General features: G+C 30.5%; 2 protein-coding genes across 2 annotated transcripts; both read left to right on the top strand.

The window, feature by feature from the left end:
• The first annotated feature begins 2,668 nt into the window (after positions 1-2,668).
• On the top strand, positions 2,669-7,928 carry LOC122601702. The gene is made up of 6 exons (XM_043774443.1): positions 2,669-2,800; positions 3,064-3,227; positions 5,315-5,387; positions 5,801-5,998; positions 7,067-7,160; positions 7,249-7,928. Exons 1-6 carry the CDS (start codon positions 2,669-2,671, stop codon positions 7,926-7,928), a joined length of 1,341 nt encoding a protein of 446 aa, XP_043630378.1.
• Positions 7,929-13,334: 5,406 nt separating this feature from the next.
• On the top strand, positions 13,335-24,880 carry LOC122600450 (beta-lactamase domain-containing protein 2-like). Its single transcript, XM_043773162.1, has 6 exons — positions 13,335-13,466; positions 14,106-14,269; positions 16,106-16,178; positions 22,185-22,379; positions 22,887-22,980; positions 24,189-24,880. The coding sequence occupies exons 1-6, from the start codon at positions 13,335-13,337 to the stop codon at positions 24,821-24,823; spliced, it is 1,293 nt and encodes a 430-aa protein (XP_043629097.1). The 3' UTR covers positions 24,824-24,880.
• Positions 24,881-27,725: the final 2,845 nt, after the last annotated feature.

Raw genomic sequence — 27,725 nt, 5'->3', positions numbered from 1 at the left:
ATATATATATGGTAACACTCCGGTGAGAACAGTCTTAAAATAAGAACGGTGAGAACACTTAAAAAACATCATTTTGATGCATTAAAAGTTCATAAAACTAACATAGTGCAGAATTAATTATCATCATTTAAGTGTTTAACAACACATTGATCCGTCAAAATCGAAAACATCACGTTTTTTGGTGGATGCATCATTTTGAAGAATATGCATCCAAGATGGATGCACAAAACAAAAAACATAATTTTCTTCATTTTGACAGGCCAATGTGTTGCTATACACTTAAATAATGATAATTAGTTATGCACTATGTTAGTTCTATAGACTTTTAATGCATCAAAATGATGTTTTTTAAGTGTTCTCACCATTCTTGTTTTAAGACTGTTCTTATTTGATTGTCCTCCTATATATATATATATTGTGGATAAACAGAAGGATTCAGGATTTCACGCCCCTCAATTCTCACTATAATACTCAAAATATAAGGAAGGTCTCGTCCTTTTTTTACTTGGTAAACTTAATAATTAAGAACTTAATGCATTGAGACAAATTTCATGTTTTTTTTTACTTAATGAACAAAAATAACCTTTATTTATTTATTTTTTACTTAATACATACAAACATTATTTATACACTCAGTCACTTAATACATAAACACTTAATTAAGAAAAAAAAGGGGCCCTAAGTGAATATGAAGAAAATGAGTAATCGTAGCCTCATAGGTATAAAAAGAGAAGTTGAAAAACTACCATACATAATCTTTTATTATATTAAAGCACAGTTGCTCTAATAACTTATCGACCAATCACAACTCTCGATTTTTTAATGTTGAATTTTATTTTCAATTTTGACTTTAATTTACACTTTTTTGTTTTCCATCACAAATTTACACTTTTTACCCAATAATTTTAATATAATAAATAAATAATAATAGCTAATATTTATCCGATAGAATAATAGCTAATAGTTATTCAATAAAATAATAACTAATATATATCCAATAGTATGTTCTATATATATATATAATTAAAAATAAATTAAAACTAATGTAAATATATTAAGATTTTAATAGTAATTATACTATTTTAATTTTAATATATACTAAAAAACATTTGAATTAATGACTTTTTAACCAATCATATCGCTTGATTTCATCAAATTGACTCTCGTTGATGTTATCATTTAGTTTTATACATAATTAATTAATAAAAACAAATAACTAAAATAATTATTTTTACAATGTTACTAATCACAAGTATGTTTATATTTTAATTCTTACTTATCTTTCATAATAATATCACATTATGAGTTCAACTGGTTTCAAAAATTTCTATAATAGAGAAATTATCGTAGCATGTGCATTGTGGACTGACTACGGTAAACAATTTCATCAAATAATGGTAGTGACGACCATGTGATTATTGTATTACAACTTGCAAAGTATAACACTTAAAATTGTATATCATTAAAATTATAAGCTTTTATGAACCAAATTTAAGAAAATCTAATATTGATAATATCGAAAAACTCATATTCAATGTTAGACACAAGTCTAAAATCTAGTACGGAGTATTATTCAATGAAAAATGAAAAGGTATAGAATAACTTCTATCCTATGCTATTTATATTTATATTTATAATAAAAAAAATAAAACACACATGCACTAAAACTATATGCACGTTCTCTCCTGATTTAATGGATCAAACTTCCAACGTTTATTATTCCTTCCCGTCCATATTTACTCAGTCAACATGGTATACCAAGTCTTCATCAAATCTCGAAGTCAGTCTTTCATCTCTTTGAAAACTGAAAAGAGAATAAGAAGCTGATCGATCACCTAATTGATTCCGGTAAAGGAAAACGCATCTCTCCTTAATTACTTTTCTTTTTTATGTTTTAATTCCAGTATTTATTTTTTTAGTAGATTTATGTATATACAATAGTAATGTATTAATATGTTTAGTGTTAGTAGTTATACTTCATATATATTATTATGCATAATAGTTTGACCAGCAAAGATTAGGATAATGTTGATAACTAGTTTATTAATGTTAAGGAAGGGGCTTTTAAAACTATTACGTAGTCATACGCTTAATAATGTTAAACTTAATTATTAAATCTTGTGTAATTGTTTAGCCGACTTTTTATCAGCCCTGGATATTGTTTGTTTCTTTCTTTTTATGCTAATAAACTAGGTCCTAAAATTGATGTCATTTAAGGCCACCAAAAATTTTGAGCTGAACGTGTGACTCCAAGTATAAGGGACCTTTATTTTGAGAACCCATTTTTTCGTAAGAAACTTGAAAACTCTTAAACTATGTATTGGATCACATGTTTCTTTTGTTCATTCACATGTGAAACGTTATAAAAATATATGTTGCAAAAGAATTTTTTTTCAAAACTTTATACATAGCCGTTTGTGCACATATGAACGAAAACGTAAACATATTCATTCACAAGTTCACAAAAGGCTATTTTGAAGGTTTTTTTAAAAAAATTTTCTCTGACAACTTAACATTTTATATCATTTCACATGTGAATGAACGAAAATAACATGTGATACAATACATAGTACTTGCAAAAAATATGGTTTTCAAAATAAGAAAAATAAACATCGCTCATCACTTCATCAAAAAAGGTTCTTCTCATATCTAGTTTGTTTTCAGCAACATGAATAATAACATGCCACCATTTTCTTCCGTGAGTGCAAAATGGTTATATGACAGCCCAGTAAATTCTGATGTTGAGGTAAAACTGAGACAATTCTTGGTTGAAAATGCTGATAAAATAATTGGAATCCAGGTACACTTAGCTTCACGCCCTTTAATTATCATTGTTTTTTTTTTTTTTAAATACTATTATATTAGACTACAATAATCTGTTTTAAACATTTAAAGATTGGCAAATAATGACTGTTCTAATAAATAGTTTAGTCTTTAATATTCATAATTTCATATCAGCTGTCAAGTGTACTTAACACATGCATGCATATATGTACATGAAATTGGGTTCTTAAGTATTAATTATATATGCAAACGCTCGTTATTGTGTGTACTGTTAATTAGGTTTGTGCATACAAAGACGGTAAAGTAATAATAGATACGGCTGCCGGAGTGTTGGGAATAGATGATGATGATCCTCGTCCGGTTCAGCCTGATAGCTTATTTCCTGTTTTCTCCGCAACTAAAGGTGTCACATCAGGCTTGGTTCACTGGCTGGTCGATAAAGGGTAAGTTCTCGACTTGTTCATGCAGCAGCAGCTTGAGATGGAAAGCTATATAGTCGACTCCAATTTTAAAATAAGTAATTTTTGTTATCCCCTTGCATGCTATATAGAAATTAAGAATATTCACATTTAATTGCAAGAAAAATTGTAGACCTACTTTTTAGACTATAATAAGCTCACCTCTTGCCTACTTGCTAGTACCTAGTACCATCCTTGATCAGTCTTCATGCCAAATTAGATCAGATTTTGAGCTTGTAGCAACATGTTCCTAAGTTATCATATGGTGTGCGATTTGAAGTGTGTTCATCTTAGGACTTTAATTAAACATGTACAAGCTAGAAGAATGACATATATGATTCGTAGGTGATCCTTACAAGAAATGATGGATAAACAATAGTTTAACTAAAGGGCATGAAATTAACTTACATGTTTAAGGGTTGGAGCTCGTCTATGGAGATAGTGGTCAAGGTGTGATCTTTATATGTCTGTCAGGCCGGAGGTCCTTTTTTACCTTTGTTAAAACTTGGAAGCAACCTTTCTACCTTAAGTAGTGGTAAGACAATCTACATTTTAATTTTCCCCATACGTCATCTTGGGAACCATAACCCTTGGAAGACGGCATTAGGTGTTACTCTATATTTTTAGCCATGCAGATTACTAATAATGGTCGCATATCTTATCTTGTATCGGAACTACGTACCCTTTTTTTTTTCTCTCTAAAGATGTGATTCTCGTACAACCATCAAAAACCACGAAATAGCCAGCATATAAGCAATAAAAGAGCATAAACCAACAATTGACATTTTACAACAGCAGAATGTTGTTCACTAACAACACTTGTCTTCACTGAATCCGAAACATATTCAATCTCCTTACTAACTGTAACTTGACGAGAGATACTCTGATCTATTACTGCCTTCCAGATACCTTAGTGGTTTCATCCTCGGACTCCTTGCTTCTTTCTACATGGTGTGATTGTGCTGATATCTTCCACTATGTTGATTTTTTGATCGGTTAGTTGGGCGGAATGTTGTTCACTAACAACACTTGTCTTCACAACCATTAGCAGATTGAGTACCTTCAACACCAGCCGATGAGGGCCAGTTAGACACATTGTACCCCCTTGAAATCGCAAACTCCCTTAATAATGTCATGATTTCATTATGTTGCCTTGCACGCCGTTCCATGTATTCCTCGTATTTCCTACTAAATTCCTCTGTTTTTGCCTTGAATTCCTCCATCTTTGCTCTAAATTTCTCCATCTTTTTAACTTAAGAACAAAAAAGACAAAACCACGGGTTGCATAACTCTGATACCAATTGATATGTACCAACCATCAAAATCCAAGGAAATAGGTAGCATATAAGTAATAAACGAGCAGAAACCAACAATTGACATATTACAACAGCAGAATAATATTGAACGGAAGATAATAAACTGGAATATAACCGAACAAAGTCGGTTGTTCCATTGATTAGGCTGAATTCGAGCTTCAGTTGCTCCAAGAATAAAACTAGACAATAATAAACTAAACAATGATAATTCTCCACACTAACAACCGCGACCTATGGCTTTATTTAGAGAGATAGACTCCTTAACCTAACTTGACCCACAAGTAAATAATAATAATAACTAACAGTAATAATAATTATTACTTAAGCCCCTAAACCTAAACGTCTGTTGACTTTAACCCAATAAGCACATGCAGCCCTTGACCATGCTGACCAGCTTGATTCGTATCATATTCTTAATAGTAAGGAACTAGCAACAAAAATCAAAGGTATGAGGTTCAAATCCAACCTCATGCATGCCTCTTTAGCTGCAATGTTACATGATTTGTCTTCTTCCATATAAGTCGTTAAACCATTGGGTAAGTGACTGATAAATGGTTCATTATTCATTTATATTGGAAAATTCCAAATATAAATGCATCATACCAAGTAAATTCTTGTATGCACAGTGCCTAGATGATCCTTTATTGTTGCATAATAATGATAATATTTTTCTGGCATATTCTAATACCATGAAAGGATTATATGGTATCAAGTTATGGAAGGAAATTATAACAATAACATATATTTTCATCGTAGGAAACTCAAGCTTGACGACAATGTCGCGAAGATATGGCCGGAGTTTGGTATTAACGGAAAAGATCAAATAAAGGTTGTTTCGAGTCCAGATTCTTTTACTTCTTGTCGATCTTATATTCATAAAAGATATTTGGATTTGCATGTAATAAAATAAATATCTTAATGATTACAAATTTTGAACCACAAAAACACATTCAAACACCATCATGATTAGATTGCTTTTTAAAATTTGCATTTTCAAACACCCCTTAATTAAAGGTATAAATTGATTAGCTGAGGTGAGGTGAACATTAGGGACGACATCGCTTGGTTGAGGGATTGTAGACAATCATATTTTATGAACATCAAAATATATGAAAAGTCTTTTTTTTTTCTTTAGTTTTTTCTGATGCCCTTTTATCTATATGTGTGTTCTTTGAAACTTTATAACTGCGTACTACATAACCTCATTAAAGTAGTACATCATATATCTTTCTTCTATTATAGGTTAATCATATACTTAATCATACTGCTGGTCTGCACAACGCACTTGCTGGCATTTCTGAAGAAGATCATCTTTCATTATTTTGTAATTTTTCTGAATGTATAAAATGCATAGCTGCAGTCTGTCCTGAGACTAAACCTGGTAGTGTACAGTTGAACCATTATCTATCATATGGCTGGTTATGTGGTGGAATCATCGAGGTATCATTTATTTTTATGACCCCTCTTCTAATTTCACTTTTTTGTGGACGACCTGAGCCCATTTGATGGAGTGCATGAGTTATACAAATGTAACTCAAGACCCTTTAGGTTTATGCCTCAATGTTTTTGGACCTGGCTTCATTTATTTACAATAATCATTAACTTATACTAATGAGGTTTTTTCTCCACACTTTGCTACACACTTGTTTAAAAGTTGGGGATCTAAAACGACGGTATTGTAAGAAGCAATAAATCTAAAATCAGAAGCCAATTTAGATAGGATAAATTGGTTGCTCAAAAGTTTTATGAAGCATAAAGGATCATCAGTGAAACGAATTTCCAAATATAGAACGTACGTTGGTTTTCATTATTAAACTTAAAGGTCATAATGTGAAATTTAAAATAAACCATAAAGAGTTAAGACCATCAATGTAATCAACCCTTGGAATGAACCAAAAGATCTTTGAATTAGAGGAATAGAGGACATGAAGAAGTGAAGTACAAATTCTATATAAATGATCAATATTAATAATTTAATTCTTATTTCTTTGTATTTTAGCTCTTGTTGTGTGAGTGACAATCATCAACTTATATGATATAAGTTCTTGAACAATGATGGCCGACACATTGTCGGGGAATTTGTAAAAAAGTTTACACTAATTTGAAAGACATAAACTTTAAGGTTTGTTTTTTAGTTTTTCAAGTAATAAAAGCATGATGTTGATAATAAAAAAAATTTGTTGTTGGAAATTAAAGGCCCGAACTCATGCCCCTTTAAAAGCGCTAATGTTTAAAAAAATCCCTAAGGGCAATCCATCAATTTTTAATACATATATTAAATTTAAATGGGCTGAAAAATGATATATAGACATGTTAAATTTAAATGGCCGGGCTGAAAAATGAAAATTGCCAGATGTTGTTGTGAAGGGTAGAAAGTCTCTTAGACAAATTCGTTTGTTTGCTTGACTGTTAATTGTTTTACGCATATATATAGTGTATTGTATATAGATTGTTAACTGTTAATTGTTTTACAATCTATATACAATACAATAGTTGTTGAATGTGCAGCATGCTTCAGGAGAGAAGTTTCAGGACATTCTTGAGAAAGCTTTTGTGCGTCCGCTTAATGTTGAAGGAGAGTTTTATATAGGCATTCCTACCGGTATGATTCCCCCCAAAGATCTTATTTTCCCAAATCTTGCTAGCTACTGATGAGTAGAAGTTTGAGTTGTTATTTATGTGCGTTTCAGGAGTTGAATCTCGTTTGGCAACTCTTACGGTAGATGAAGATGAACTAATTTTGATGGCCAAAATACTTACACCGGACCGTTTTACCTACATGCCTTCCACATTCTCTTTCGACGTAGTTTCCAACCTTATTACCATATCCAACACCATCAAGGTTCGTCGTGCCATACTACCTGCTTCCAATGGACACTTTTCAGCTCGGGCATTGGCTCGCTACTATGCCACCCTTGTGGATGGCGGTGTAGTCCCACCCATCCATTCCTCTTCCCTCCCGCCACTCGGAAGCCATCCTCACAACCCCGGTTCCCCTTCCAAAAAAACTACTCATGAAGTTGACATGACTAAGATCTTTAATAACTCTAAAGAGGAAGTTCTCGATGCTTTCTTAGGACTTGGAGATCATAAAGATTTAATCGTACCAAATGGGATGTTTGGACTCGGTTTTAACAAGGTTAAAGCAACCAATGATTCTATAATTGGGTTTGGGCACACGGGTTTAGGTGGATCTACCGGATATTGTGACATAAGCAATAGGTTTGCGATTTCCGTGACCTTAAACAAGTTATCTATGGGTGCTTTCACCGGGGAGATCATCAATCTTATTTGCTCGGAACTTGATCTTCCTATACTAAAAATGTATAAAGGATCAATGGAGAAAAATAAGAAACTAGTCATCAACTAAAGAGAGTTTGATCTAAACCTTAATTTTTGTTACCAACAGTTGATCAAACATTTAAAGCATGACTGCATGTAACGTTAAGTTGAAACCATTTACTAAAAATATATATTTTGTACCATGTGCTATAATTATTTCTTATCAATTCTTTCATAGTCAGTAGGGAATCTAAATATATGTAATAAGATATGTAAAATAGCTAAATTTTAGGTTTTTTTCCCTTAAACATTCAGGTCGGGTTGTTTTCTTTGGACATTCAACTCATGTTTTCATTTGATAGTTTAATATAGACCTTGGTAAATAACTCAATATGAAAACTAAAACTTAACAAGTAATTAAAAGTAAAAAAAAAAAAAAACTTTATTATAAGTTCTACTTTAAAGGATTCAAAATTTGAAAACATTTTACACCTTTGTTATCATTAGTTTTAGAGTTAATTGCAAGATTGGTCCCTGTGGTTTACACACTTTAACAATGGGGGTCACTTTTTAAGTATCGTTGCAATGGGTGTTCCTGTTTTAACAATTTTTTGCAAAATTGGTCGCTTTTTAACGAAACCTTTAGCAGATGCCGTCAAGTCTTCACGTGGCCATTACATTAAGGGGAATTATTGTCTTTTTATATAATACATAAGGGACCCCCATTGCTAGTGAACTCAAAAAAGAGACCCCCATTGCTAAAATGGAAAACCCATACGGACCAATCTTGCAATTGATACATTGAGAACTTTTTTAAATAAAAAAAAGATTACAATATAAAATTGTAATTTATCTTTTGAAAACTAATTGATATATAAACTTTTATTATTATTTAAGGTTAACAACTAAGATATTTTCTACGTTAAGAATTAGATATCCCTTAAAGGAAAATTTTCATATATGTCCCATATTAACACTCTAAGTACATATTTACCCAACTTAAATTAATAATTACATATATATCCAAATTTTGTCTAGATTATATCATATTTATCCATTGTGTTATAAAATGATATATAATTACATTTACTTAATAAATTCTCTATTTATCATTCCTAACTAACAACTAATTACAGTAAAACCTCTATATATTAATAATGTTAGGACCGAGATATTTTATTAAATTATCGAGATATTATTATATCGATAAATTAATAAATTATTAATTTAAAGATGTTCATGTATTTCTTTCAAAATTTCCATATCTAATGTACATTCACACATTAAATGACACAAGAGTCCAAAGCAAATTGCTTTCAACGATAAAACTCGTTTCATAAATTCAATTGGCTCAAAGTAATTTAAACGATGTAAACTATGAAGAAGACATTCGTGAGCTTGATTACGAGTATGCAGTATTAACACAAAACGAATGTGAATGAGTTGCGGGATATGCTGGTGAAAATAATGAATGTCATGAGGTTCAAAGCATTGAAGAAATTGTGATGGATACTGTTTAAAATCTAGTTGATAATGAAGTTGAGGATGATACATTAATTTAGAAATCAATCACTCGAAAATAAGCATTATAAGCCGCTAACAATTCTTCACACCTTTTGTTGCGACAATGTCTCAACTCTTAAGTGCAATGTTGAAATTTAAGGATAGATTAATTTTTTACTAAACAATATTAAAATTTTGGAATATTTAAGAAATTATTAATTTATAGTTTTGATGGGACCTATATATTTACCTTGGGGTTTCAAAAAAAATATTATCTTATTATTTAATTGATTGGTGTCTAATTTTGTACTGGTCCCAAGTTGTGACCGGACAAATTATTAGTTTTATCGAGGTTATTAATTTATCGAGTATTAATTTATTCAGGTTCTACTGTACATATTAAACGAATTGCATAAGTAATTAACAAGGTAAACCTTTACAAGATCCAAACAAATCTCGAAAGATCTAAACACATCTCGAAGTTGCGGTTGCATATATATATGATCGGGTGTGAATCAGTAGAGCAAAAGACACACAGTAAGAAAGCTTTTGTATATACAAATAATAAACAAAACAATTTTATGGTACAATAAAACTACTAAACAAAAAACGCTAAATAAAGAATCCAGGAGCAACATGTCATGCACATTAATCAATACCATTGGTCCGTTACTATGAAATAACATCAAATAGATATCATTCCCATGAAAGAAATTGTGGTTGTAGTGCATGATTCATATAGCTAAAAAAGTTTAAGTATTGTCTCTATATTATCACGAACATCTTTTATAAAACCTAATAGATAAAAACACGATAGACCATGACATTTGACCAAAAAATACGCCCAAATGACTGTCGCTTATGTTATTGTTTATGTTATCATGGCGAACTATGTTTATATTAAGAGATTGTAATATTATGTAACAAACGAATCCTCAAAATACATAATATTGCAGCTATGTAAGGATTTTATAAGATACTTCGAAAGTGATTACCATAAAAAAGAAACAAAGTACAACCATAAAAGGATTTGTAAGCACATAAGATTTTTAAACATAATGGCAATGAAAAAACATAAGCCTAAATGAGTGTATGTTAATTAGTAGGATCGTTAGAAATAAACAATATTGGTGAATAAGTTTTTTTTTTTTCTTTCTAGTCTTTATCACAATATAATTTATAGTTTGGACATATACGATATTATCTAAACAAAAATTGAATATATATATATATATATATATAATTATTAATTTAAGTTTGGTAAATATGTAATTAAGATGTCAATATAAGACATATATGAAATTCTCCCTTTATTAAAAAACAAACTCGTCTGAATAATATAAATGTCATATATGATATTTTAGTTCTTTATGTAACTATTAAACATTTATGCAGTTGGTTGATTTTTAAATAATAATTAATAAATATACGTGAAAGTTTATTTTAATATGAAGGCTAACAGATTTTTTAATATATTTTAGATCTATCGAGTAATTAATATACTTTGTATTATATAGTACATGGAAATATATATTTCAAACAATTTAATCTTTAATAATTATGAAAAGCAAAAAACTGTTAATAACCAATTAAGTATTAAGTAAAATTTATTCTTTAATAAAAAACTAAAAAGTATAATTTAGTGATGGATTATAAAAAAAACTAAATCAATAAGACTTTTTTACAATTATTATTAGTAATATTATTTTTTTTTTGGTCCATGTTCTACAGTTTTAACAGTTAATTAAGTTTTTTAGTTAGTTAAGAAATGCTTAAATCAGTAGTTTTTTAGTATGTATAAGAAAAAAATAAATATAAATGATTATATGTATTATCAAGAGTTAATTGCAAGATTGGTCCATGTGGTTTACACAATTTAGCAATGGGGTTACTTTTCGAGTTCATTAGCAATAAAGGTCCAATCTATGTTGTGTGAAAAGACGATATTGTCCCTACACGTTATTGCCACGAGTAGACTTAACGACACCCGCTAACGGTCATGTTAAAAAGAGACCAGTCTTGCAAAATATTCTCAAAATAAGGACCCCATTGCAACGATACTTGAAAATGGACCCTCATTGCTAAAATGTACAAACCAAAGGGACCAATCCTACAATTAACTCATAGTTTTATAAAATATATCTTTTACAATAAAGTGATTAAACAATCATTTAAAAGTTTGATCACCTACCCATTAATAGCTTATCGCGATAGAAAAATTAGTAAAGAATCAACAATAGGATTAATTCATAATTGATTTGTTATTTTACGTAATTAGCTAATTAATTAAATTGAGGCCCAGACCACCTCTTCCAAACGTTCATTTCTTTTATAAATCGCAAATCAAATCTATATTCATGCTATTTTGTTAACATACAAGATAATGCAGCTATGGGGCCATATGGACTTAAGTGACTTTGTTGGGCTGACAACTTACAAGGCACTGATTTATCAAGGATTTTTGTTTTTCCTTGTCGATGTATTGAGCCTAATAAAAAACAAATTCAAAATATTAAAGTTGATAGGGTTTTTTTAATGATATAAGAGTAGATCAAAGCATAAATTGAAAGATTAGTGTAAGTTTTATTTGATTTAAGCATTGTAATTGTTTTATTTATTAATTTTTGACACCCTAAAGACTTATTGATTTCAGGATGTTGATCGGTCGAGTTATCTAGATTTTGGTATTTCAACAACATAGCCAATGATACCCCGTATAATTATAGATTATATATAAATGTGTTTTAACAATATGTATAAGTGAAAATTAGAAAAAACTAATGTTATATATTTTAATTTTAAATACTATAAATAATAATAATAATAATGGTAATAATAATAATAATATTATTAAATATATGTTTGAATTTAATCTACATGAACATTTTAAGATATTAAATTTATGATTGTGAACCACATCGGGTAGAGGTATGAATATAAACATGTAGTCATGAAGTTAAGTACATAATATGTATTATAATTAATAATTAGTTAGTAAGTAAGTAACACTCAATGCCCTCATCTATGAGTCTTGGTCTCAATACTATGATGATGTATGGAGGAGGTTAAAATGTAGTCATGTAGACAACTTTTATCCTCCAAGGTAGATAGTCTACCGCTTCCAAGTTCCAAGTCTCACCTAAGGTAGAAAAGGACTTTCGACTTTTCAAGGTATGAGCAGGAAAGAACCCTTGAGTCCTTCAGCTTTGTCTCCAAAGGCAAAGAAGTTAACCACTTATTCAACTTTGATGGTTTCAACAACATATATCATAAATTATAAGATATAAATTTTTATTTGAGTTATTCGATCAGGTAAACCCAACTTAAAAAAATATCACCTATATAACCCATACTAGTTAAATTTGTAAGGGTATGGTTACTCGAATAATAAAACTTAGAGTTTATTCATTTTTCAATGTGGGATATGAGTTTACACCTAGTAAAACTAATTACATTTACAAATCTCTACATCTATACTACATTAAAATTTAAAATTTTATGTACAAGAAAATGATTATTTGTTATTTTAAATATATATATACTTATCTATTAAATGAAAGAACTCATGTACGTACATTACCTAGCTTTTAATGTATTTTTACTGATCATCATATAAAGGCAACTTTTTTTTACAGAAGAATTATATAAACTAACACATAACTCGTGCATTATTGAGGTACGATAATCTATAGTACTAGTCATCACAATGTCCAATTGGAATCACTTTCATTTCGAATGCCGCCAAAACAAAAAGAAACCATATAATATTATTATTGTATCTTTGTTAAAACCAACCTTAAGTAGCATATGTACTCATATTTGGCCCATCTACCAATATAATCCAACCAATTAACTACCTTAAAATCCTACGTCAATTAAGAAACCAACAAGTCCAATTATATATATTGAGCATATATATATAAGCCATAATATACATATCGCATCAGTTCAAATTAGGGCTCTTCTCATATATAGTTTGTTTAAAGCAACAATGAATAATAATCAGCCATCCGCGAGCGCAAAATGGTTATATGATAGTCCGGTAAATTCTGAAGTAGAGGCAAAGCTAAGGCGTTTCTTGGTTGAGCTAGGAAATGCTGATCATAAAATACTTGGAATCCAGGTACACGCCCTTTTTCTTAGCTTACTAGCTAGCTATTAGACTACAATAATCAGTATTAAACATTTAAAAGTTGGTAGACAATTGTTCGACAGCCATATATTTGACCACTTTTCTCATATCTATACTATATTATAAAGCAAATCTCTTCTGTATACATTTTAAGTTTCAATATTTACTTTCTTAAAATGTCCATATATATCAATTCTATATTTACATAACACTTTTTCTCTCTCCTCAAATCTCAACCAATCATTTTTTTTCTCTCTCCTCTATAAATCATTTATTCCTCTAATTCATTCAAAATCTTTTATCTCAAAAACCGTACACCGATAAATTATAAAAATTATATGAGTGTTCTTAAGATTTCATGCTCTTTAATTAGAGATGTCATTCGATAACTTTCGACGACTTTTTAAATTTGATGGCGGAGCCCGTACAGCTAAGGCATTTGGCTATCACACTCTATGACCTATCACCCCGACCATCTCACCGCCGCAACGCGCACGTACTTGCTCTCGTATATATATATACACACTGAGTATTAGCTGCTAGCATGCAGCAAAACATACTCTCAAGTGTATAGTAACACATCATATATTTATATATATAAACGCGGCGCTACGTGTTCATCTTATATAGGTTTGTGCATACAAAGACGGTAAAGTGATTATCGATACGGCCGCAGGAGTCTTGGGAATAGATGATGATGATCCTCGGCCCGTTCATCCTGATAGCTTATTTCCGGTTTTTTCTACGACTAAAGGCGTCACAGCGGGCTTGGTACACTGGCTGGTGGATAAAGGGTAAGTTCTCATTTTCATGATTGAAGTGATAGATTTTGATGACATAAATTTTAAAGCGATTAATATCCTGAAATGTCATTAATTATGATTTAATATACATATTATGAATAATCTTAAGTCTTGTGCATTGTAAGTAACTTGTTAGAGTACTTTTTTCAATTCGTATAATTAATTAACTGAACCCGGTTGCTAGTACACGAATATATTGGACAAAATAATAAGCTATCATTGACATTCAATCATAATTGGACAAAAACGTTTTTTTGTGTGTCTTAATTAATGTGGATGGTGAGCCGTACCGCTAAGATATCGCTTCCATACCTTTTTACTATAGTTATAGTTGGGACTTGGGAGGGTATATATACACAAGTGAGTCAATGTATACATAGTTTTTAATGATATTTCAACATATATATATATGAAAAGCGTTATACTAAATACAACCCTTGAATTTATAAATATGCATAAAATAGGTGTATATTACCATAAAATTAATTCAAGCTGATAAACTTTAATTGTTTTTTATGTATCTTAAGTACTTACAAAGTTGCATTTAGCATAAAGGGTTTTTTATGTAGTGCCAGTAATTTGTTGATCATACCATCAACAAAATTTATTAAAAAAATTAAAAAAACAACAGTGGCGTCAAAATTGCCGCATAAAGAATAATAATACTTACGATATAAGAGGTTGTCTGCATAGAGAATCATATCTCAAGCGACTTTTTAGCCTGTTCGATCGTCTCTAACAATTATATCCGGCCCAAATAGAGTCAAAATGCCGCTTCAAATGACTTAATTCGTCATTATTGTAAAAATTTTTCAAAGCATCTACGCGGAGTTGTTTTTCTATTTAACATACCGTTGACTTCATATTCACCAGCTTTTATTTATTGTTTTTGAAAAGTGATTTAAGCTAATCAGTATACGTGAAAAAGTGATTGAAGTTCATCATATTAGAAGCGTAAATATTTAGTCACGAGGATTATCATTTATCAATCGCCAAATATCGAGAAAATAATATCAGTATTCAAATTTTGTTAAAAGAATAATAAATTTAAACAAATTTTTTTTAATTTCACAAAATACTCAAGAAATCGTAATAAAATCATAGAGATTTTGAAAATCTTATAGAGATTTTTTACTTTTTTTTTCCTTCCAACTTTGACTTTTTATTTTTTATTTTTGAGAGATTTAAGTTTTTATTGAGATTTTGATTTTCAGTTTTTTAATCTTTATTGATTTATAATTTTAAAATTCATAATACGTATGAGAGTCAAAATCTTAAAGAAAAATCAAAATTTCAAAAAAAAAAAAAATCAAAAAACGTAATATGAAAATCAAAATTTCAAAAGAGTCAAAATCAGAAGAAAAACAAAAAAAAATTCATGCGATTTCATAATTTCAAAAAAACTTTACTAAATTGATACAGTATATGCTAATAAAAATTTGGGTATTAATGTTATTTTCTCCCAAATATATTATCTTGTATTGAAACCGGGGGACATGTAACATAAAAGCAAAGGTAGGGCTACGAATTCTTATGAGGTTAGATATCTAGCCATGTGTTTCTTTAACCACAATGTCACATGCATATATTACTTTCTCTTATGTAGATCGTAAAATTACTTTAGTGTGTGACTAATATATGGTCCGCTGTCTATTTAATATGGAAATTTTTCAAAATGAAAAGGGACATATATTGCATCACACCGGATGGAAATTTTGTGGCATAAGCATGGCATAATATTTCCGGGCATATCCAATTGTATGCTTCTGATACAGTAATACCATGAAAGGATCAGAACATGATAACTATAATATATTTTCAATGTAGGAAACTCAAGCTTGATGACAATGTAGCAAATATTTGGCCCGAGTTTGGTACTAATGGAAAAGATCAAATCAAGGTGCTCTTCTTTGAGTCCATATTTTAATTTACTTCTTGTCTTCACAAAAGAGAGTCTACAACATTTATAGCAATACATGATTTACCAAATTTCAAACTATACCATAAAATATGTATATTTGTTATAAATGATTAATAATTATTGTTGTAGGTTTATCACTACTTTTATAAAAGTATTATTTGGATTTGCATTTAAAAACAATCATTCTCTTGATATTTACCACTCTAAACAACAAATCCACATACAAACACTATATTTGGATTTGCATTTAAAAACATTCTCTTGATGTTTACCACTCTAAACAACAAATCCACATACAAACACTATCAATGATCGGTCTATTCCGTCATCCAATATGGAGTATTTTCAACATCACAAAATGGCTTTTAAAATGCATTTCCAAACACCCCTTACAAGGATAAATTGATTAGACGAGGACAGGCGAACATTTGGTTTAAGGATTATAGACAATCTTATTGATTGATCATCATGAGATTACCATAATGTATAGCCACTACAAGAAAAATCACCTTTTGCAACGAATTTTTTCGTTGCAAAAGAGTTCATTTTCGTTGCAAATTGTCTTTTGCAACGAAAAAATTCGTTTTAAATAAGTGGTAATAAAAAAGAATTTGCGACGAAATTTGCAACGAAAACGTTGTGGGCCCCACTTTTTTAAAGAAAATAGAAAAGAAAATCAACGAAAATTTGCAACGAAAATTTCAATATTTGCAACGAAAATTTTGTTGCAAACATTTTTTTCAAAAACATTTTATTATATTTTTTTAAAAAAAATATTCGTTGCAAATGTTTTTTGCAACAAATAATTGTTGTAGATTTTTATACCTAAAAACTTATTTGCAACGAATTTTCGTTGCGAAATTCTATGCCCAAAATTTTTTTGCAACGAAATTTCGTTGCGAAAATTTATGCCAGAATCTTTTTTGCAACGAAAATTCGTTGCAAATTTTATTTTTTTTTATAGATTTTTGCTGCTTTTCCAGAAAACCACCCAGATTTTCCTGGGCAATATACATACCAAAAACCTGTCAAAACCTGCTGTTTACACTTTGCATATCAACATTGCTAACGCCAACAAACATCACAACACTAATCAAAAGCTATAACTAAGATACCAATCTAAAGTTAACATCTCATACAACTAAAACTACACCTACATCTACAACTAATGCATACGTTCAACGACAATAGGAATCCTAAGTTACCATCTTACAATAGCAAAGTTTACAAATCCTTCCAACTAAATATAAATTAAAAGTGTTCAAAAACCAACAACTACCAAATCTACGAGTTAGATGACCCACCTTCATTATCATCACTATCTCTGGAGGTACTAGCATCATTCTGTTGCGAGGCATTGGCTTTCTTCAAGGCATCTTGAACCTGAGATTGGATTTGAGATTGCATCTGTGACTGCATCTGAGATTGCATCTGAGACATCATTCTAGTCATCACTTCTTATTCCCATTGTGATCGGTCAGCTGTAATTCTTGTTGCCACAATCTTTTCAACTTCAGCCTGTGAGACCATGTTATCCTGATTTGGAGGTGGGGGTGGGGGTGGGGCTACATATTGTGAAGCCAATGTAGGAATTGGCCCGATGCCACGTTCCCAAGTTGGGGTCTCCCCCAAAGCCTGTCGCATGATTTGCCTCTCTGATAGATCAGGTCGTTCGTGTTGAAGCCTTTTCATTTCATCCTATATAGTTTACAAAAATCATAATCAATGTAATATATAGGTGGATATTATAATTTACTTTATATATGTTTAAGTAAAACAAGTGTACACTACTTATATAGGTGGATATTATAATTTATTTTATATGTTCAAGTAAAATAAGTGTACACTACTTACATAGGTTGCAGCAACTTCGGGCTCATAGAAATTGCCTTTATCATCGGTATAGTAGTCCTTAAACCCTAATATGGCACTAAACGGATCTGTCCGCTGTAAACACATTAGATAGATATATAATTACATAATTATTAAGTGTGTAAAAAAGGCGGGTATGATTTATAAAGTGAAACTTATACTTTAAATATTAAAACAACTTACAAACTTGAAACGACACTGAGCTAGACATGTCCGCCCCTTGTGGCCCGTGAACTTGTGCTTGCTTTTGTTGGTTGTGTTTGTGGCTGACCGGGCCTTGACCTTAGCAGAAGTGTAGTATTTCACATGATCATCCCATTCTGATTCACTCAAGTGCGGTGGCACAACATCTAATATATCAGGCCGTTCTTCCCCACCTTTCTTGGTAAAGAACTTCTGCTTGAATCGGTGCTTGTGGCCTCGATACAAAGTCCCAGCATATCTCATGATACCTGGTCTGAGATGCTCATGCTCGTCCATCTTGAAATAACTCTGCAAATTATGAAAGTAGTTTGGTTAGTTTATATTGTATATACTTAAACAACTTTACAATATTAAATTGAATTATCAAATACTTAACCTTTAGCCCGGGCCAAATGGTCGCCTTAAATTCTTGTGGTAGTTTTCCCCATGTTGCGTGAAATTGGGGAAATTCATTAATAATGGTGCCAACGAGTGAAGCAAATTGGGCTGAATTTGGACCCACGGGCTTTTGTGTGTTATATGCACCCTCCTCAAACTCAATGGTCAACAATTCTCCGGGGGCATGTCTCTTGCGTACCCCCAACATCGTTGTTTTACCTCGTTCTCCTTGGCCTGCAATTTCAAGTGAGCAAATATATTTCACAAGTAACATATACATATTTACAAAAATTAAAAAAACTAGACAGAATTATAACATAAATAGAAAAGTTAGTCATACCTCTCATGTTGCCGCTGCCGCTGCCTTCCTCGGACTCGCACTGGCTAGGAAGCTGACGGGGTCGATCTCCATCAGGAGGACCACCGCCTCCACCAGAACGAGAGGTATCACCACCATGACTTCGTGCAAGAACGTCTGCCATCTGTAACAAAAGATTATACAAGTATACGATACAGCAAATAGCGTTAGACATTTTACATTATTTTAAATCATTCACTTAACACACACAAATAAGAAAACAATTCAATAAACATATATATATATATATATAAATCTGATTATAATTTAAATATATATATATATATAAATCTGATAATAATTGAAATATATATATAAATCTGATTATAATTTAAATATATATATATATACAAATCTGATAATAATTGAAATATATATATATAAATCTGAAAATAGTTCAAATATACATAAAAATCTGAAATATATATATATATATATACCAAGTAATCATTGTGGTGGTGGACGGCGGCAGAAGTGGTGGTGGACGGCGGCAAGCTGTCATCAAAAAAAAAACAGGTTAGAAGAAAGTTCCGGCAGCAAGGAGAAGAAAGAGGAAGAGAAAAGAAAAGGAAAATACCGGCAGCGCAGGGAGGTTCCGTTCCAGCAGCAAAGAAGAAGTTCTGGCAGCGCGCAAAAAGAGAAGAAAGATGGGAAAAGAAAGACGATGTCAATCGATTTGATCAAAAGAGGGGAGAAGAAGTTCCGTTCCGGCGATGAATCGAAAGAGGGGCGGACGTGTGGGGGGGGGGACGTGTGTGTGTGTGTCGGACGTGTGTGTGTGTGTGTGTGTCGGACATGTGTGTGTGTGTGTGTGTGTGGTTTTGGGTTTTTGAGAGGGAATGAGAAGCAGATCTGATCTATCTCCCGCTATATATTTTCTCTTTTCTTTTGCAACGAAAATTTGTCACAAATTGTTTTTTGCAACGAATCATAATAATTAATTTTATTATTTATACAACTATACAGGTTTTACAAAATTATCAAATTGAGTATTAATATATAGAAAAAAAATTACTTTAACATTTAAGAATGAAATGATATGTTTAAAAAATAATTGAGATATTCAAATGTATATAGTGAATATTAAATCATAAATATTAATTCGTATTAATACAAATGTTAGTGTAAATTATCTATGAAGTTTGATGAGATGCCTTTTAGTATATATAAAGATTATTTTGTTATATTTATTTTTATATTTTATTATTTATTTTATTTATGCATACATATTTATATATTTATTGTACTCGTTTTAATATTCGTACGGTCGCATGAGATACATATTGAATTTTCATTATAAGATCAGTTCTTAATCATTCGTCTAACCATTGAGCCCAATAAGCCCGATACACTTCTTAATCATTCGTTTTGTATGGATATCTGTCTTTCGTAACTTCGAGAAGTTTCGTTTATGGTCATCATCTAACCATTGAGCCCAATAAGCCCGATACACTTCTTAATCATTCGTTTTGCATGGTATCCGTTTAGTCTAGTCATTGGGCCTAATTATAAGCCCAATACATTGTTTAATCATTGATGTTGTATATAACTGATCTATTTGGTTTATTGGGTCAAACATAAAGCATTGAGCCTAATGGGGCCGATATATGTCTTTCGTAACTTCGAGAAGCTTTGCTTATGGTGTTTGTATAATCATTGGGCCTAATAGGCCCGATACACTTAACCATTCGTTGTATATAACTCGTGTATTTGATCTATTGGCTCATATATAAGTGCGTATGTGTGTATATGTATGCATGTATGATTGGATATCCGTCTTTCCCGACTTCGAGAAGCTTCGCTTATGGTGTTCGTATAATCATTGGGCTTAATAGGCCCGATACACTTCTTAACCATTCGTTGTATATAACTCGTGTATTTGATTTATTGTCTCATATATAAGTGTGTATGTGTGTATATGTATGCATGTATGATTGGATATCTGTTTTTCTTAACTTCGAGAAGTTTCGTTTATGGTCTTCGTCTAACCATTAATCGTTCGTTTTGTATATAACTCATGTAGTTGATCTATTGGGTCAAATATAAGTGTGTATGTGTGTATATGTATGCATGTATGACTGGATATCTGTCTTTTCTAACTTCGAGAAGTTTCGTTTATGGCATCCATCTAGTCTAATTATTGGGTCTGATAAGCCCAATACCCTGCTTAATCATTCATTTTGAATATAACTGATGTATTTGGTTTATTGGGTCAAGCATAAAGCATTGAGACTAATGGGCCTGATATATGTCTTTCGAAACTACGATAATCTTCGTTTATAGTGTTCATATAATCATTCGTTGTATATTTATAAAAATTTTATTTGATTTATGATGTCATATATATATATATGAAAAAAACCCATTATATTAAATGCTTATTTAAAATTCAAAATCTTTTATTAGAGATAAAGAAAGTTATCTTACAACATAAATCTTTAAATTTCTTTTTTTTTTTACCCAAATTTCTTTTTGTTTTACATATTTTTCATTTCTAAAACTTTAATTAGATTACCCGGGTTAATTAGCTAGTTTTTTATATAAATTGTAAATTTAATACAATTCACAATATAAAAATGTAAAAAAAAAAAACATTTTGCAACGAAATTTCGTTGCAAAAAAGTTAGCGGGAATACAGAATTTATAGAGGGAAAAATGTGAAAAACAAATTTTTTGGTCTACAACGAAAATTTGTTGCAAAAGAGATTAGCGGGAAAACGAAATCTTTAGAGGGAAAAGGCTGAAGCCAAATTTTTTTGCCCGCAACGAAAATTCGTTGCAAAAAACATGGCGGGAAAATTATTTCATGTTGGCGGGAAAAAAAAAAGCAAAAAACAATTCGGGAAAAAATTTGCAACGAAGTTTTCATTGCAAAAAACATTTTAACAAAAGAAAATTAAAATATTTTTAAAATTCCTTTTTTGCAACGAAATTTCGTTGCAAAAAAGAAATTTGACTAAAAAAAGTCAAAAAGTTAAATTTTTTTATCGTTTTGTGTGTTTTTTGCAACGAAAATTTTTCGTTGCAAAAAAGTTTGTAGCAAAAAACCAATTTTCTTGTAGTGAGCCTTTTTATTTGACTCCCTTTTATTTATATATGTTCATTGAAACTTCATAGTTACAACACAACTTCATTAAAGTAGCGCACCATATTTCTTCTTCTTTTTTTTACAGGTTAATCATATACTTAATCATACTGCTGGTCTGCACAATGCACTCGCTGGCATTTCCGTTGATGATTTTAGTTTATTTTGTGATTTTTCTGAATGCATAAAACGCATTACTGCATTCTCACCCGAGACTGAACCTGGTAATGTACAATCGTATCATTATCTATCATTTGGTTGGCTATGTGGTGGAATCGTCGAGGTATCCCTCTTTTAACTTCACTTTTATGTAAACGTACAACCTGAACAATATGATTAGCCCATTCAATGAATTATACAAATGTTATGAAGATTTGAACTTATCACCGTTTAGTGGGTTGTTCTTTTTTTTTTTTTTCACAAAACTCGATCTTTCGGATCAAAAATTTTCATGAAGCGATAAAGAGGAAAGGTCTAAATTAAAGCAAAGAAAAGACATTAAAATAACACAAAAAATATAAATTTTGGAACAGGAAGGGAAAACTAATTTTTTTGGGTAAAATGGCATTAGGCCGATAAATAAAATAAAGCATTATATTTTAAAATGTTTACAATTTTCATGCATGGTTGTTTTGTTTTTTTTGGAAAGTTAATGTGAGTATATTATTTTGTTTGCTGTAAATGAAAAATGGATAGAAATGAAAGAATTCTAAAACGAGATCGTTTTCCCTCATGATTGTATGTATATACACGGTACAATATTACAATACAATAATTGTTGAATGTGCAGCATGCTTCAGGAGAGAAGTTTCAAGAAATTCTAGAGGAAGCTTTTGTTCGCCCGCTTAACGTTGAAGGCGAGTTTTATATAGGCATTCCTTCTGGTACGATTCCCCCAAAAATTTACATTCACAACTCGATGTATATATATGATAAAAATGTGTTTGCTAGCTAGAATGAGGGTTATGCCGGTACAGTAGACGACCATACAAAACCCAAATTTTCAGGAGATTCATTTTTTTTAATGGTTCAAATTATAATAAAACAACTATTAATATAAAATATATAATATAACTATTTTTTTAACTTACAATCGTCATGCATCATGTTTCGGTTGACATAATGACATATGAAATCCATCATATTAAGTGGTTTTATCTTTGATGCATCAGTTTATATATATATTTATATATTTATGTTCCGTGAATCTTTGTGTATCAGTTTTATATACATGTGTTTTATTACTCTTTATGCATCAGTTTTATCATGATTTAATGATCAATATCTCATTCTATTATTTTAAAACTTGTTTTACAAATTACAATAACTAACTTTTACACACACACATATATATATATATTAACACTCCGACAGAACACGTACTTTTAAAATAAGAATGGTGAGAACACTTAAAAACATCATTTTGATGCATTAAAAGTCCATAAAACTAACATAGTGCTTAACTAATTATTATTATTTAAGTGTTTAACAACACATTGATCCGTTAAAATCAAAAAAATCACATAGTGCTTAACTAATTATCATTATTTAGTTATGCACTATGTCAGTTTTATAGACTTTTAATGCATCAAAATGTAATTTTTAAGTGTTCTCATTTGTTCTCATTTTAATTTCGTTCTCATTTAATTGTTACCCTATATATATATATATATAAGTTATACGAGCATTATATGTGTATATATATATTATGTTTTATACAATATCTCTACCTTTAATAATTAATCATGAGCATTCTGGCTAAATGTTCAAGACATAAGTACGTGTGTATTTTGGTTTCTCGGTCGTTGGGTCAAATTTGTTGCTTTTAACCTATAGCTTTTTTTTCGAGGAAGTGATATTTGTATCACACAATTTAACAAATCTACCATACCGTGCATTATATACTTGTACAGTATGTTATAAAATATGTATATTGTGATAAATTTATCACATAATGTGGTACAAATATCATTTCTTTTTTTCCGTGGCTTGTCATAGACCCAAATTTCCTTTAGGGCGGGTCCTGTTTTCTAGCTAGGTACTAACTATTAGAAGAATAGAAGTTAAAGTTTTTCTCTTATGTGTGTTTTAGGTGTGGAATCTCGTCTAGCAACTCTTACAATAGATGAAGATGAACTAAATTTGATGGCGAAACTATTTACACCTGGCCTCTCTACCTTCATGCCTTCCACATTCACTTTCGGCATAGCTTCCAACCTTATTACTATATCCAACACCATCAACGTTCGTCGTGCCATACTACCGGCTGCCAATGGACACTTTTCAGCCCGTGCATTAGCTCGTTACTATGCCACCCTCGTGGATGGTGGCGTGGTCCCTCCTAGCCACTCCCCTTCCAAAAAAACTACTAACGGAATTGACACGACTAAAATCTTTAATAACTCTAAAGAGAAAATTCATGATGCTTTCTTGGGGCTTGGAGATTATAAAGATTTAATTGTGCCAAATGGGATGTTTGGTCTCGGGTTTAACAGGGTTAATACAACTGACGGTTCAATAATTGGGTTTGGTCACGAGGGTTTTGGTGGATCTACAGGATACTGTGACATTAGTAACAGATTCGCGATTTCTGTGACCGTAAACAAGTTATCTATGGGTGCTTTGACCGGGGAGATTATCTATTTTATTTGTTCGGAACTTGATCTTCCTGTACCAAAAGGCTATAATGGATCAAGGGGGGACATCAAGAAACCAGTGATCAACTAAAGTGGATTTGATCTTAACCTTTTAATGAATAAAGACGAACAATTTATCGAACATGTATTTGAAGCATAACTTTTTTACCTTTTATTTTTTAATAATATACGTACGTAACTTTGAGTTCACACGATTTGGTGAATATGATGTATCTGTTGCATTTTGAATAATATATTCGGCTTACTAATTCTTTCGATATATTTGTTCATTGCAATAACCTTTCTATTGCAGATATTGCCAAAACAATAACAGTCACAAAATGCTCATACTAGTCAATTGTTTGTGTCATACATTTTTTTAACACCCATGCATAGTGTATATTTGACATAACTAGTATTTCTACCCAGGCGTTGCCTCAGGAGAAAAATATAACTCTGGTGATAAAAGTTACAAAAACATTAAGCCGAAAAACAAAATTACCCGGGCGGTGCTCCGAGAGGAAAAAAAAATCTCATGATAAAAGTTAAAAATCATTAGGCTGAAAACTAAATATTTGTACCAAAAGTTAAGAAAATAAAAGTTGTAATAAAAAGTAAAGAAAATGAAACTTTGGTAACAAAAGTTTAAAACCAAAATCTGTGCGGTAAAAAGAAGAACAAAAAGAAAACTTTCGGAGCGAGAATTTAAAAATTGAAAGTTACAGTGAAAAAATTACAAAAAAAATTAAAAGTTTTGTAGCAAAAGTTAAGAAAACCGGTTATACGTTAAAAACCAAAGAAAATGAAACTTTGGTTGATAAAGTTTAAAAACTCGAAGTTATGTGAAAAGAAGTGGCGAAGATGAAACTGTTGAGGAAAAAGTTTAAAAACCAAAAGTTATGTGAAAAAAACAAAAGAACAAAAACTTTAAAACAAAGCTTTCGTGACAAAATTTAAAAACTCAAAAGTTATGTGGCAAAAAGTAAAACGGAGAAAAGTAAGAAACAACGTTTCCGTGACGAAAGTTTAAAAAGTAAAAGTTACGTGGTAAAAATAACAAAGAAAAACACTTTTTTTGCAATATATTTGCTTTAGATGGGTTATATCTAATGTTTAAGGAGTTGTAATTTAAATATGAAAGTTGACAGACGTTAAAAAAAGGACCTAATTTGTTGTATCTTTTATGAGTATACTTAACGATCGTTAAACCTATTAATTGTTTTTGTTTTATGTATGTTTTGGGGTGGTTGTACCTTGTGTTGGACCACTTGTACTTTTAGCTACAGTAACTATCCTCTCACAAAGGAAAGTTACTTTTTAGTATATATATATAATCACATAAATAAGTTGTAGCTTGAATATTTAGTTGATTTTTTTTATTATATATTTATATATATATATAGGGGTGAGATATTTTGAGACCACCTCTTATTTTAGGACCAACTAGGACCATTGATTTTTGTACACCATTATCATCTACTACGATATACAAGACTTTTTTGTAAAAACACTAAGACTTTCCGGCGACGGGCCCACCAGAAAATCATGTGTAAGTTAAGTTACACATGTGTATGTCAAGTATGTCAAGACATACACATGTGTAACTTAACTTACACATGATTTTTTGGTGGGCCCGTAGCCGGAAAGTCTTAGTGTTTTTACAAAAAAGTCTTGTATATCGTATTAGATCATGATGGTGGTGTGTAACTTACGAAAATCAATGGTCCTTTTTTAGACTTTTTTTAGTTGGTCTCAAATTATCTTTTTCATATATATATATATATATATATATCACATATATTATTATATTATATTAATTTTATGACACATTTGATTTAAGTATTAGATTTTGAATTTTTAAGTATTATCAAAACTAGGCTAATGTTGTGCCACATATCTAGATTGCCTATGCATTTCCAATGGGTAAAGAAATTAACACGTAGATGACATTGTGATTTCCAATAGATGATGTCAACCTTCAGTACGATTACAATTTTTTTTTTTAATAGAAAGTACTAGGTTATAAACCCACGCGTTGCCGTGAACATGTTTATAGGAAAAAGTCTTCCACCTAACCCTATTGTTTCCTGGGAGGCTAGCTAGAATATATATTAGTATAATGCAAATACATTGATGTTATATCTAAGAGCCCAAATTAAAAAAAAGCCAAAAAAATATAAAACACTAATAAAAGTCGAGTTAATACCCAAAATGATGTAGTTGAAAAAAATATTTACCAAAATGGTGTAATTTAAAAAGTATTTACCAAAATAGTGTTTTTAATAACAATATTTACTAAAATGGTGTTTTTATTAATTTTGTAAGATTTTGACTAAAAATTAGATTGTATCTGTTTTATCAACTTTGCTAAACTATCAAAACTTAAAAACTTAAATCAAACTAATATCTATCTATTAATTACCAAATACTAATTTTGTATGTTCCATTATTCCTAGCTCTTCATCTATATTTATTTAATTTTTCATTGAGTCTTTTTATAACTCATGAATTCTCATAATATTATAAAGCCAATTCGATATATCTTGAATAAGTAAGGTACCACATTCATATAAACACTAACAACAATAAGCAAAAAATAAAATAAAAATAAGAATATAGTATATGATAAGCAATGAAACTCACCAAGTAGCCAAAGCTTTACACGTTGATGATTTAAATTTTACGATAAAGAAATATGAGGTAGCAAATCAATGATATGATAGAGAAATAGAGTTTATTTGATACGTAAGAGAAATATGGTTAATGTATATAATCAATAATTTTTAGTCAAAATACAACAATAATTAATAAAACACCATTTTAGTAAATATTGTTATTAAAAACACCATTTTGGTAAATACTTTTTAAACTACGCCATTTTGGTAAATATTTTTTTCAACTACACAATTTTTGGTATTAACTCAATAAAAGTCTATGTTTTAAATACCGGTAAATACCGGCTGGTATTACCGGTACCGGAGATCACGCCGGTA

Source organism: Erigeron canadensis, chromosome 5 (assembly GCF_010389155.1).
Source record: "Erigeron canadensis isolate Cc75 chromosome 5, C_canadensis_v1, whole genome shotgun sequence".
NCBI lineage: Eukaryota > Viridiplantae > Streptophyta > Magnoliopsida > Asterales > Asteraceae > Erigeron > Erigeron canadensis.
This window is presented reverse-complemented; position numbering and strand designations above follow the sequence as displayed.

Coding starts and splice junctions, on each gene's coding strand:
- LOC122601702 (XM_043774443.1), top strand. CDS start 2,669: ATGAATAATAACATGCCACCATTTTCTTCCGTGAGTGCAAAATGGTTA. Junction 5,388..5,800: donor ACGGAAAAGATCAAATAAAG/GTTGTTTCGAGT, acceptor CTTCTATTATAG/GTTAATCATATACTTAATCA. Junction 5,999..7,066: donor TATGTGGTGGAATCATCGAG/GTATCATTTATT, acceptor TTGAATGTGCAG/CATGCTTCAGGAGAGAAGTT.
- LOC122600450 (XM_043773162.1), top strand. CDS start 13,335: ATGAATAATAATCAGCCATCCGCGAGCGCAAAATGGTTATATGATAGT. Junction 14,270..16,105: donor CACTGGCTGGTGGATAAAGG/GTAAGTTCTCAT, acceptor TTTTCAATGTAG/GAAACTCAAGCTTGATGACA. Junction 22,981..24,188: donor TTATATAGGCATTCCTTCTG/GTACGATTCCCC, acceptor TGTGTGTTTTAG/GTGTGGAATCTCGTCTAGCA.